The sequence below is a fragment of the Xenia sp. Carnegie-2017 genome, unplaced genomic scaffold, assembly GCF_021976095.1.
Source record: "Xenia sp. Carnegie-2017 unplaced genomic scaffold, XeniaSp_v1 HiC_scaffold_23, whole genome shotgun sequence".
Lineage (NCBI taxonomy): Eukaryota > Metazoa > Cnidaria > Anthozoa > Malacalcyonacea > Xeniidae > Xenia > Xenia sp. Carnegie-2017.
Genome location: NW_025813486.1, coordinates 10451046 through 10465226, shown reverse-complemented (window position 1 = coordinate 10465226; position 14181 = coordinate 10451046). Strand labels below are relative to the sequence as shown.

The following is a 14181-nucleotide window of genomic DNA, read 5'->3' as shown; positions in this document are numbered from 1 at the left end:
AAAAATTGGTGTCAATTTCGTTGAGTATTTGGGTAAGTGCTGTACCTACACAGTTATTTTCAGAAACTTGTGGGTCTTGGAATACCAGTGCATTATTTCTCAAGCATTAGTGCTGTTCCAAGAATGTTTATTCAGTTGTTTCGGATTTCTTTTGAAAGTAAATTGCTTTCAAAAGTAATCACTTGGGCTCAGCTGGATATATGAATAATCCTCTCCTCCCTTTCCATGCATTTTACACGGGCGTTATTTCTTTATCAATGTTTTTTTTTATTAAATAGATTCTCCAAAACAGGTTGTCAGAAAGTACCGGGTGTGTGATGTGATAAAACTATTCAACCAGAAATACAGTAAGTGCAAATTGCATTTGAAATGATTTTCCATTTTCTGAGCTTGTGTCATGGTTGATATTTTTTAGTCCATTTTATACACAATTCCTTTTTTGACAATCAAGTTATTTCAAGTCAGCATGAATGTTTTGCACCATTGTGAAACATTTCCAAACTTATTAAATCAAATCATGGGAAAGAATGCTGTTTCGTAAAAAATGAACAATGTGCATTACAGTTTACATATTTAGGAAATATCATTTATTGTGTCTGTCCTCATAGTTTTGTACGTGTTAAAATCTCTCCCCATAAATATGGGACTTTTGTTATTGTCATTGATTGTTGCTAGCTACATTTATGTATTACCCATCATTGTAATTTTCTTCGAAGGTGAAGCTTGTGGGAAAATGTGCCGAGTACCTTATTTAAAAGGAGGATTTACTGTTACTGGTTTGCCAGAAGGTATTACATTTAAAAAACCCAGTCAGTATGGTATTAAACAGATTTCCAACATTATGAAAAATGCGCAGAATATTCATTTCAAAATAATCGAATCACCGCAAGTAGAAAAAGTTTTGACAGAGAATCGTAAATATTCTGATCAAGAGAGAGAATGTTACCGATCTGTGTTGAAGAAAGTTGTTTTTGAAGAAGCCAAAGTATCAATGTGCTTGATACGTAACAAGCTGATTGAAGAATGCGATTTGGTGGTAACTGATGTAGATTTGACAAAGTCAGAGCTCGATTTGTTGACTGGGAAACTTAAAAATTTTTTCAAACCTGATGCCTTTGCGACTCTTATTGCCAACTGTAAAAGCAGTCGAACACACGAAGGATACATTCTTCCGGTTTATACTGACTCTGATGAACCGTATTGGCTCTTCTATTATCCTGGTGCAGCTGAAAGCATTGAATCATTGTCTACTGAAGATAAGATTTGGGGATATTGGTTAGACAAGACGAGCTCAGAGCTAACTTATAAACTCATTAAAACCCAGAAAACAAACATTATTGGACTAAACCTAATCTGTTACCAGGACAAAGAATTAGGAACTTTAAGGTTAAAAACCAAAATTTTTACATCCCAAATAAGCATACCTTTCGGTTTTCACACGTCTGTTCTGGAATGCCTTGCTAAACAGGATTTCCTGTAGTGTGTTAAACTTTTTTTTGTATAGCATGTTCATGTTGTTACCAATAATTGTATGCACCTAAAGTATTCGTATTCTTATATTATGCACAAGTGTAGTTTGAATGTTAAGAAATAACTATCGGGGGAAACGTGTAAAAAAATTTCCAAATGTTCTTGTTTACGTTTTGTTGTTTTTCTCACGCTATTTCAACACCACGTCTATTGTCTCCACTATATATTGCCTTTGCTCATTGCATTTATGCCAACTTGTGATTTTGCATGACATTCAGATAACAGACCAAAATACTTAAGAAATTTCCTGGAATACTCAAAGTTTTGAGGCTCACAAAAGTCTCAAAAATCTCTAATTTTGAATCAATGAATTAAGCCCATTTTCGTTCTTTGCCAATTTTATTTGTGGATTGTTTAATAAAGCTTCGTAGCTACCCCAATGATAAGTAAAGTCATGTGGCATTTGTCAGAAAATGGGTAAAGCACATTGCAGGTTAAAGGAATAACTAAAAAATATAGACATTGTCAATTGTTAACCCATTACCCCTTATACTAGAGTATACCATTTAAAAAAAAGTTTTAGAGATTTGGTAACAGTTTTACAAAGTTATTCTAATGGAAAAGCAATCGTTTTAAATAAAATATGCAGTTTTAATCGCTTTAGTAATCTATGTTTTTTTTCAAAATCTGTTTACTCTCCATACAACGATGGAATGTGCTGTAATGATGAGTTGCAAATGAATTTGCAAACATGTGAAAGATTGGTAAATGTGTTGAATAAGATTGCAAATAAAGATTAAAAGGAAATTTTATATGAAGTTTTGTTTTCATCTAATGAGAAACGTGTTATCTTTGAACGTGATTCAGATAATAAATTAAGTTTAAAAACACAAAAATCATACCATGTTGTGGATGAAAATGTAACTGTTTATGTTAATGATGATGATGATATGATTGTTTCAAACCCACTGATCTAAATGATATTGCAATGATTGATTGGGCGGATTAATTTTACAAAATATATTTCAGAAAAGATGACGATTTAAAAACTATGTCACAAAAATTTCGACAATTTGTTGGATTTTGTCGTGATTTATTAAAAAGTGAAGAAGAAAAGAAAAAATCAAAGGAAAGGAAGCTAAAGAAGAAAAAGTAAATAAATGCCAAAAACTGTACCAAGTAAAAAAAGACAAAAAGATATTGAAAGTAGTAATGACATTTAAGCTATTAATGTATTGAAAGAGTTTTCTAATAAATTGGATATTCCAATAAATGATTGCATTGGTTATCATAGTGAATTTATGAATGAAATTTTAGAGGAAGAATTGGAAAGAAATAAGATTTTGTAGAATTTTATAAAAAATATGGCAATGATAAAATTGAAAGAACATATAATGATATATTTTTTTCCAAAGCTTGATTTTCATCATCCTCCAACGTTTTTGAATGATGGTGATGAGGAGAACAAAGAAGAAAACTAATAATTTAATTAACAATGTTTTTATAAAAAGAGCTGCAAGATTATTAAAAGGTGAACATTTAAAAGATAATAAACAAAATATACATAATTTGTATCAAAAAAATATAAATTTTAAATATAAATGTATGAACAAAAATTATTTATGGAATATTGATTTAGCTGAAATGAAAGATTTGGCAAGATATAATGATAATTTGTGTTATTTGTTATGTGTAGTTGATGTTTATTCAAGATATGGTTTTGTTCAGTTATTGCAAAATAAATCTAGTAAAAATGTTATGGAAAAATTTGAAGATATTGTATTGAAAGAAAATGAATTTCCTAAAGAAATAGTATCACACGAGGGAACTGAATTTCAAGGGTTTCGAAAAGAATTGTCAAAAAAATATAATTTTACAAATTATAATATTTATAATCGTGAAATTAAAGCTACTCATGCTGATAGATTTATACAAACAATAAAACAGATGACTGGAAAAACTATTGACTTGTTGCAAACAAGAAAAGGAAAAAAAATTTACTTATGAAAATATTTACATTTAATTGTGGAAAGATATAACGAAAATCCTTATCGTGGATTACTTTCTGACAATGTTTCACCGTATGATGTTTATTTAGGCGGAAAAAAATTACATCAAAAGATTATCTAATATTATGAAAAAAAAAGAGATAAAAATTTAAGTATATTAAAGAAAAATGATAAAGTGCAAATTTCAAGAATTAAAAATAATATTTTTGAAAAGGAAAGCTTGAGACAGTGGGTTAATGAGACTTTTTATATAAATAAAGTTTTTTTGACGGATCTTGTTACTTATAAGCTTTGTGATAACAACGGTGAAGAAATTCAAGGAAATTTTATTGTGAAGAATTAAAAAGGTTTCAAAATGAAAAATATTACATTAATTTGTAAAGTTAATAATAAAATTGTTAAAAAACTATATTAATCATTTTGCTACAACATTACCTGGTCAAATTGATGCATTAAATAATAAAAATACATAACAGTGTTAAACGTTTTTATCCAAAACAGCAAAAACATTAATGTAGATGAATTCTGGTGTGATTTAGAATTAAAATTTTCGAAATCTTTTATTCAAACGGATGTTACAACTAAAAATATTGATATAAGTTTATATCCAATTTTAAAGTTTAATTTACCAAGAATTAAAATACCATTGGGAATATATAACAATAAAAATTATATCGCTTTTGAATGATTATTTAAATGATTATAATATTTTTAAGAATAGAAATAGTAAAAAATATAATTTTAACAAATGGATATATTTGTTACTATGTTCAAGGAAAGAATCTTATTCTAATCAGGGTAAAAATATGATTTTAAAATTATATATGGATAAAACCTATAATAAGCAAAATAAAATATACTGATTATGCTTCAGGAAATGATACAATTGAATTTAAATTAAATTTTTCAAAAAAATTAAGTTTTATGTTGGGGTTAGACAAAGAAGTAATAAAATATACATTTGACTCTGGATTTGATTGTAAGAAACGTGAATTTGTGAAAAATAAAATTATTTCATTGTCCATATCTTCCTGATGAGACAGTTGGAATCAATAAAATGTTTATATATCGTGAAAAAATTGATAGAGAAATTGTTGGTAATTCAAAAAGGGAATTGTTATGTATTGTTCCTTTACATTATGCAAATGAAAGTGGAGACAATTTATTTGTGTACAATCCTCCAACCATAAAAAAACAACTAATTTCTTCAATTATTAAAAATTTAACTATAAAAGTATTGCATCATTAAGGCAATTATACCATTTAATTCTATAAATATTACGTTGGAATGTCAAATTGATTTAAAAAATGGAAATTAAATTACGACCTATTAAATTACTGCAACATACTGATACTTTATCTCGAAATTTTTTATTCCACAGATGGATATATTATATCCATTTAATTTAACAGGAATTAATAAAAATAATATTTTATATTGAATAGAGTTTAAAACCAAAAAACCTCAAAAAAGGAGTAGTATTAAATTGAATATTTTTTCAGCACTTCCATATAATTTACTCATTTTAGAAGTGGAAATGTACAAAAATCCCAGAACTTGGTGAAGTAACTAATGTGCAAAATTGTTTACCAAACAGTATAAGAAATTCCGATAGCAAACCAAATAATATTTCATCTTTTTTATTATTACATAAAAAACTTTTTTTAATTTAAATGGTGGATTATCTAAACTAGATGCTAGTGCTAATTTTAATTTACAATCAATACATATAATGAAATATAAAAAAGGTCCTTTGATTCTATTTTCAAAATATATAATATTTGAATTGGAGTATGATGATTCAGATAATAACTAATTACTAACAAAGAGCTAGATATACTTCTGGACTTAAAATTTGAAGAAACTAATGAATTTCAATGAAAAAAAATATATTATTTATAAAAATAATTTGTATAAATACTATGGAGATGTATTAGAGGGTAATAGAATGAAATATTGTAATCCATATTATAATTATATAAATATAAATTTAATTCTATCACTGAAAAAAAGGATTATTTTTAACTGATACTGCACTTAATTCTTTATTATAAAAACAATTATCAAAATATGTTGTAAAAGAGAAATATAAACTTCCTATATATATACATATACATAAAGTGTATAACAATGTGACCTCCAGCTATCACCCTAGTAAAATGGTGAATGCTGCACTTGGGACACAGGATGTATGGTTACACATTGTATGGATTGTTTTGTACAGTCCCTAGAGCGCTCAAACCTATAAAGTTGAACTTTGCATATAGCAAAAGCGTTCACTATTAACTTATAATTATATATATATACACGTGTGTATTTGGAATTATTCTAACTCGGTGTCTGATTCAAAATCTGAAAATTGAAGCACTGATTCGCAGTCAGTCTCGTTATCAACTGAACTGGTTTCAATCTCTAATGTATCCTCAATTATGTTTGTTGGACGCAAAATAGATAATGCATGCTCTGCTTCTATCTTGAAGAATGGTAATTTACTCTTACTAGCTTCTGTTAAATAGTCATTTAACATATGTTTCAGTGAATACAGTGCATTATTTATGTTAATTAGATCTTTCTTAAAATTTGCTACAGTTCCTCTCAAGATTTTGCTCTGAACTTCCCCATTAACATTGATATAGGACTCCAGTTCTTGTTTCTTATCCAAGTAATAGTGTACTAGTCTTTCTGTTTCCATTTCTAACATCTCTTGTTCCTCTTTGCATCTTTCAAGAAAGTTATGCAACTCAATAGCAGAACGTTTAGCAGTGAACGGTACTGTATCTTTATTTGTTTGAAAGTTAAAATCACAATAAAGTTGCGACCTTGGATCTTTTGCTTCGTCGAATTCAATTTTTCTAGGTAGTCCTTCAATCCAATCTTCCAAAGACTTTAGTGATGCATTATACTTGGCTATTGTAGTTTTAATGGAATTTGTTTCTGCTCTTATTCGATGACAAGTTGACATTTTATTCGTGCCAGATGAGTCAAATATAAACGCGTTTGATATTAGACTCATCTGTCACGAATGACAAATGTTGTTCAAAACTTCCGCGAACACTAGGAAATTCTGTCGATCGCACTTGTCACGAATAACAAGTACGCGCGGCAAGTTTACCAGTGTGCGGCGGGCTTTATTTGTTTGGAAAGTTTAACGGCTATCGCTTGGCCATCTGAAACGCAAGATAACGCTCGGTTCAATAAATACAAGTTAAAGTCATATAGCATTCATAATTTTACTAAAGCAGTATACCACCAATACAGTTTCTGTAAAAACTACTATTCAATGGGTTTTTTTTCATAATTCCAATTCGAAGTATTAAAAGTATTAAATGACACTCACTTAAAAGGACTGGGCAAGTACGCACGCACTAAAGTGAAAGACGTTTGAAATGCTTAGCAGTATATTTAAATGTTACATTAGGAAGAATACCTGCATATTTATTCTTTAAGGATACAAGGAACATCCTTTCAATTGCTAAAGAAAATGCTGACTCAATAACAGACTCATTCCGTTTCAGCTCCAGCGACAAAGCTGCCGTATTAAATTCTCTCTCCCCAGGTTTCCACCTCTTCGCCACTTTCTTTCTTCTCTCAATGTTTTCAACCTGTTTCGTTACTCTAAAAAATACATCAAAACAAATTTAAACGATAATATTACAACGAAACGACTATTGGTTTAAGGAGAATGAAATTCTTCTCAACACTTATTCACGAGGTTTTATCAGCGACAAAAAAATGCACAATTCATATAGTCAAAAGGCTTGCCTTACTTCTTAGTCTTTTTAACACTATCCGCAAAGTGACCATGATCAACTTCCAGAATACAAGCAATCTGCATTCTACAAGGAAAAAATGTCATCTGATAGTAATGATTAATTACTTCAGTATTACATACACAAAGCCATACACTACAAAATAAACAGTGACGACATTACGCATTTATCTCAGCAACCTATTGAGCAAAACTACAGAATCGCATTTGTAAAAATATTTATTCATGCACTTGATAAACTTTATATATCAAAATTGTATACCTACATTACCTTAGCTGGTAAAGTTGCAATAAGCTTTCCACATATTTTTGTTGCCATGTTAACGGAAGTGCCCGTTTTGCTACAAGAAATAATCCAGTCATCTAATAAAAATTATGAGCCAACAAGTTGATGGAAAGGCACATTACATACAATTCTTCTCATTAATTAGTTTTTCTTCTTCCTTCATCCATGTCTCTAATAAATCAGAGTCATACAGAACATCTAGCTTCGAAAATAAGTCTTGTATTTGTGATTGCGTGTTAGTAATAAGTTCAGGACATCTTTTAAGTTTAGCAGCTAATGAAGATCCTAAAAAAATCAACAACTTCCAGCACTAAATAAATAATATACAAAAAACAGAAGGGGGGGGGGGCGGTGAGTGGTTACTAGTTTACAAAACGTTGACTGATCAAACAGTTGTGTGTACATTATTAAAGTGACTATATCAGGGTCTGGGACAGGATTTCTTTAAATCGTTAAATCAATTTTAAGAGCCCTTGCAAAAGATTAAAACACACGTGCTTTGAAGATATAGCATTTTCTATACCGGTTTCAAGTAAACAAAAAACGTTTACACAGTACAAATTTTGGGACGCTATTTCCTTCTTAAAGTCTATAATACTGTATGGTGTCGATACTTTTTGAAGCGATCGTGTTGTCCTATGTATGTCAATTCCAGCTTTCAATCACCTACTTGTTGGCCAAAAAACCCCATCAAGATAAAATTTTTGTCTATCAAATACACGTATTGCAAATGTTCTCAAAATCAACTTGACTATTAAAAGAAGTTATTTCCCTGAGCCTAACACGAGTACTTTAAGTAAACACACCAACCAAACTGTTCAAGTCGACGAGAAGAATAGTGCAGTAAAGCATCTGTCAAAATATCAAGACAGCGACCAGAGCTCATCTCCTTGGTCATGCTAGAAAATCCCCGAAGAAATGACCATAGTCTTTCCACTCCTTCCCCATCAGTTAATCCATATCCTTTTTTCTTCTTGGGTTAAATTGTATCTACACGACAACAAATAATTTGCTATTAGCTGCTTATAACTATTTCTATTGAGACCGAACATTATTTTTCGTACCCAATAAATATTGTTCACGTGGATGCAATGATAGCAAAAACATTTTGAGTACGTACAGAACAGTCTCTTTTAAATCTATCATAAGATGTATTGTTATCATCAGAGAAATAAAATTAATAAAATGTACAAAAGTTTTTCTATGTTTTAGGCAGGTAACTAGTAATTGTTACAAACTTTTAACAATCTGTTGCACTGCTCTGGGGTATCTATATCATGGGCAGCTGTGCAAACAGGATTTTTTTGGGGGGAGGGAGAGATGGGGAAACACTCCTAAAATGTCCCTTAAACTTACAATGCACTGTTTGATATCACACACCTTTTCAAGTTCTATAAATAAAGACCAATGTGGGAGAAATATTGGGAGGGGGGAAGTACCCCCTTGTTGGCAACACAGAATGAAGGTACACATGTATTTCTTTTTACACAGTTGAAATGAATACTTACCCACAATGGTAAAGAGGAGCACTTTGTCCATATTTTTAGAGCATCGCAGAATTTTCGAAGTGAAACATGACATTCAAGAAGTAAGGTTTCAGCCAACTCCATCATCTTAAAATGAAAAGCTAAAGAGGGACGAGTAGCACTGCCAGGCCAAAGTTTCAATCTTATTAACGTTATTGAATCTTTTTCACACTCACAAAACAGAACTTGTTTCTGATGTTGCCGGCCTATTTGAAAAAATACACTGCAAGTTCTGGTTATCATCATCATCAGCATCATAATGAAACATACAAAGATCACAAAGAAAGAGGGTAGGTGGTAATTAAACATGAACTTTGCAATAAAATTTAGAATTTACCATGAAGCTAGTATTTAAAGAAGAAATATTGATTTAAAAAAATGAGCATGCAAAGACCTTATGTATCAACAAAATGCTAAGGTTGATAAATTATCAATCTTTAAGTGACTATATCTAAGCTAGTAAACAAACCATATTGGTCAATGCAAATGACATTTCTTGCTTGAGCACTATGGCAAGATTTCTGATGCCTTGCTGCAAGAATACCATGATTGGGAAAGTAAGGTAATGTATACCCATCCTAAAAACATAATGCAAGCTATGTTTCAATAGCAGTTCACACAAATGTATGATACAATGACCATGATGACATGAATTGAAATCAACGTTTGATCACCAAACTTATACACCACAAAACTTCATCATAACTGAATTTATCTTTATTCTTTCCATCCATACCTTAAACCGTTCAAGCTCATGGAAGTAGTTGCTTGTTTCGTTGAGTGCTGTCAGCACAACCTTTGCAAAAATATTTTTCGTGTGCGCATTCGTTACAACGAAATTCTACCCCAATCACACCACATTCAGAGCATTTTTCTTCGTTAAGAAAAACTTCTTCTTCAATTCTTCCGTTTAACAAAGACTCTCGTATGGTTTGCCAGCCTTGAAATTCCTTTTCCCGTCTGTTCTGATAGTTTGTTGCATAAGCATGCTCTTCATCACAGTAACCTTCACCTTCATCAAACTCATACAAATTATGTCGTTCTATCGCACTAGAAGGGACATTTGTTGACTTTAATTCATTTGAAATACGATTTGAAGCTTTCAGAGAAATATTCTTCGTGATTTTTTTGCCACTCGTAGAGATAGATCGAACGCGAAGTTTGCAAGATTTGAATCGCTTTGAGGGGCGAGTAGCCATTTTGAACCAAATGTACGGAGCTGCACGGAGCTACACATTATCTAAAGAAACTGGAACCTAGTGTAACATATCTTGTAGAATGCGCGGAATACATTTTATTGACGCTTCGTAACGCATTTCTAAAAATTAGAACTGACGCTTTAAGCGTTTTAGAATTGGTGAAACGGGTGATTGTGAACGCTTTTTTCATTGTCTTTTGTGTAATCAAGATGGAAAACGCGAAGATCATATTTGTGGTTTATATAAATGCAAAATATGTTATGAGCACCATACCGATAACGATCCGTGTTATTTAAAAAGATTAGCGTTAAATAAAAATAAAAGCGGAGTTATGGTGTATGATTTTGAAAAGCAATTAATCGATAATATTCAAGTACCCGTCGCTGTTTCTTTCGTTGGCATGTGTGCAGAATGTTTTAAAGAAGGAGATTATCGCCTTCAACCCGTTGAAAACGACGAGCATGCTTGCAAGTGTGTTGAAATGCAATTTTTACATAATGATGGCCAGCGATTGGATAATCAACTTTTCCAAATTCTTTTTCGACGCGCCGACAATTTTTGCCTTGTTGCTCATAATACCGCCAAATTTGACGAAACCTATTCTAATTGATTTATTAATATCTGATGGATGGGAAGTTGTTTCAAAAACGCGCCGCGGTTATAGAATCCCAATTGCAACATTACTAAAACAAAGACGGTTGGGTGGCGAGAAAAAATATACACAAATCAGCTTACAAGATTCATCAATGTATTTAATGGGCAGTGTTCGTGAATTATGGGTTCGTTTCAAGTATCAGAACAATACACGAAAGGAACATTTCCATTTAAATTTTTAAATGAAAGAGAAGACGCGTGGAATTATTCAGGCCCCGTACCCGAGCTGAAATATTATGAAGGCGCACACGTTTTCAATGAAAATTTCATGACTTGGTACAATAACGAAATAGGATGCGAAACACGGCAACGAGAAAGTCGGCCTTCGGTTTTCTTTATTAAATGCGAAAATATTCAATCAACGATTCATATGCCCTACTTGAAATTATCGTCAAGTTTTCACGTGTCTATAATGAAATTTTTGGCGTTTATCCGCTACTAAATAAAAATATATTTAGTATTGCTTCATGTGTGCTAGCCGCATTTCGAAAATTGCGTTTTATTCCCGATAGTCAAAATAAAAAGGAAAAAATAGATATTTCATATCTAAGGCCCAGTTCAAACGTCGCATTTTACATGCGCCGAATCAAATGCGAGAATTATGTGCATGTAAAATGCGACGTTTGAATCAATTAAATTCGACGGATTTTAATTTAATGCGACTTTAGTCGCATATTTGACTGAGTTAGTCGAATATTCGACGAAAATTCGATGTTGATTCAAACGTCGCATTTTACATGAGCCGAATTTAATGCATAATTTATTTTAAGATATTTCTAAGCAAAAATCAATTATTTCCATGCTAAATGCCATGCGCAAAGTTGTAAAAACATTTCCCTGTTCGCCATTTTAGGAAATTAGTACAAGAAAATAAATAAACTATGAAAAAGTGGAAGCATAACTATTATAAATGCGACTATTAAATTCGACGTCTGAATCAAACTACGCATAAAACTATTTTAGTCGACTAAAACTCAGATTTGATTCGGCGCATGTAAAATGCGACGTTTGAACCGGGCCTAAGAGCGAATACCATCTTAGCGCAAACACATCGAAAACGTTACGATGTCAAATCACACTTGATTCCGCTACAATTGTCTTATTATTTAAGTTAAGAAAAGAAATTGAAAAATGAATTTAGCGATCCAACATTTAAAATAAATATCGGTATTAACACGGGTATTCCCTAATCCCACGTTCAATAATTTTCACGGAGACGCAGAACGTGAAAATTTAGAAAAATTATCAGCGTATCTTGATATTGAGAATGATATTATTTATTCACACGATATCGATTGTTCGGAGTTGAATTATAAAAAATTCATTTATGATGAACGCGTATTCAGCTTATTGCCTATTGATCCACGTGATGCTTTATTTGGTGGTCGTACAGAAGTGTTTTGTAATTATGTTAGAGGAACAGAAAAAGCCCAAATTAAATATGTCGATTACAACAGTCTCAAAAAAAGAATTATTATCCTATGGGTGATTATGAAATCATCCGAGATAAAGATCGAATGCGCACACTCATTGAATCAGGCGAATTCTTTGGTTTATTAAAATGTCAAATAGAAGCACCCACTGATTTAATTATTCCATATTCACCTGTACGCACCCGCTCAAAATTAGTGTTTTCATTGTGTTGGGATTGTGCGCGTGAAGCCGATGGTCAATATGACGTCATGTATTGTTTACCTCATCACCATCGTTCAATGTATGAAACGTATCCAAGCAATGCCATCTATTTTTCACTCGAGTTGGGCTACAAGCTTATTGATTGTTATGAAATGCATCATTATAAAGAAAAAGCGATGTTATTTGATCGTCTTATGCGTTTGGCATTAAAAAAAATATATAAAAAAGAAAAACCGCCCGATGATCCAGCGCAGGCTCACGAATTATTACGTAGTCTTATTGATGAAGAAGGTATTTTAGAAGAAGGCGATGTTATGGTTAAGAATACTGTACAACGCATGGTCGGCAAATTAACAGCGAATAGTATTGGGGGAAAATTAGGCCAACGTGAATTTTATTCATCATCGATGATCGTCCATGATGATATTTACAAACGTATTCTTGACTTAAAAGATTGTCATTATGATTACGCCGTGTTTCCGTTGGAATGCGAAGTACCGTTGGAAAAAGGCTTTGAAATTCGCTTTAATCTTCCACCCGAGCGAAAATATCAAAAGAAAAAAACAGAATACGTAAATGAACCATTGGCATCGTTTGTAACAAGTTATTCGCGTCAAAAGCTTTATAAAGCATTTCAATCGATTAACGAATTATTGGCTGGATTAAACATCGATGTTAGTAAAACAAGCTATGGTATTAAATATTGCGATACGGATAACGTGGTTTATAAAGTTCCCCGTGGTCATAATATTAAAACTGGTCCAAAATTAGGACAATTAAAAGATGAGCAACCAGACCACGATATTAAAGAATTTGTTGCCTTGGCTCCAAAAACCTATTATTTTACTCGGCGTAATAAGCAAAAAAAAAAATGGACAAGCCTGTTGTTCATTTAAAAGGAATGGAGAGATCGTGTAACGATAAAGTAAATGAAAAGTTATTATATTATATATTAAATGGTGATTTAGAAAAAATAACGATGAATTTTGACAGGTATTCTCCAAATAAATGTCATGAAATTATTGTATTTCAAATGGAAAAGATTTAAAAAAAGGATGTTACGACAAACGTAGTAAATTTACTAATAAAGAAGGTGACCAGTGGGATTCACGTCCTTTCGGACATAAAGATTTAATTTTAACGCGCGAAGATATTTATAATTGTGAAGAACTGCCTCCTGAAATTACAGATCGCCCACAAACATCACGCGATGAGTACGAAATTAATGCACGAGACCCCTTCGACAAAGAATATATTGGATTCGACGAATTACTATAAAGATGAATCATTTTTATCGAGTATTAAAAAACAAATGCAAGAATCTGTTCATTTTCATGCATTTGTTGAAAAAATATTAATGGATTTTAAATTTAAAACACCGACCAATTGGATTGTTGTATGCTCGACTCAGTCGGGTAAAACCTATTTTATTAAACAAGTATTGGAAAACCAGGAGCTGTTTTTCGATAAGAAAATTGATACGGTAACAATTTTTTATCGTGAAAATCAACCGTTGTACGATGAAATTGAAAAATCATTGAAAAAGAAAGGCACCTCGTTTAAGATAAAATATACGGAAGTATATCCATCCATAGAAGATGTGACTAGAGACAAAGATCCGACAAAAGTCAA

The 14181-nt window shown here is 31.6% G+C and overlaps 2 protein-coding genes and 2 long non-coding RNA genes across 4 annotated transcripts; 1 reads left to right on the top strand and 3 right to left on the bottom strand.

Annotated features, from left to right (window-relative positions):
- The first annotated feature begins 6 nt into the window (after positions 1-6).
- On the top strand, positions 7-1631 carry LOC124448701. Its single transcript, XM_046999645.1, has 3 exons — positions 7-32; positions 279-347; positions 717-1631. The coding sequence occupies exon 3, from the start codon at positions 734-736 to the stop codon at positions 1478-1480; it is 747 nt and encodes a 248-aa protein (XP_046855601.1). The 5' UTR covers positions 7-32; positions 279-347; positions 717-733; the 3' UTR covers positions 1481-1631.
- Positions 1632-6588: 4957 nt separating this feature from the next.
- On the bottom strand, positions 6589-7315 carry LOC124449088. The gene is made up of 3 exons (XM_047000033.1): positions 7248-7315; positions 6908-7095; positions 6589-6647 (listed from the first exon to the last, which is right to left on the bottom strand). The coding sequence occupies exons 1-3, from the start codon at positions 7313-7315 to the stop codon at positions 6589-6591; spliced, it is 315 nt and encodes a 104-aa protein (XP_046855989.1).
- Positions 7316-7555: 240 nt separating this feature from the next.
- On the bottom strand, positions 7556-8720 carry LOC124448702. The gene is made up of 3 exons (XR_006949218.1): positions 8459-8720; positions 7662-7820; positions 7556-7590 (listed from the first exon to the last, which is right to left on the bottom strand). It is a non-coding gene; the product is annotated as an uncharacterized LOC124448702 (long non-coding RNA).
- Positions 8721-8796: 76 nt separating this feature from the next.
- Positions 8797-9813, bottom strand: LOC124448704. Its single transcript, XR_006949220.1, has 3 exons — positions 9798-9813; positions 9044-9639; positions 8797-8926 (listed from the first exon to the last, which is right to left on the bottom strand). It is a non-coding gene; the product is annotated as an uncharacterized LOC124448704 (long non-coding RNA).
- Between the last annotated feature and the right edge of the window lie 4368 nt (positions 9814-14181).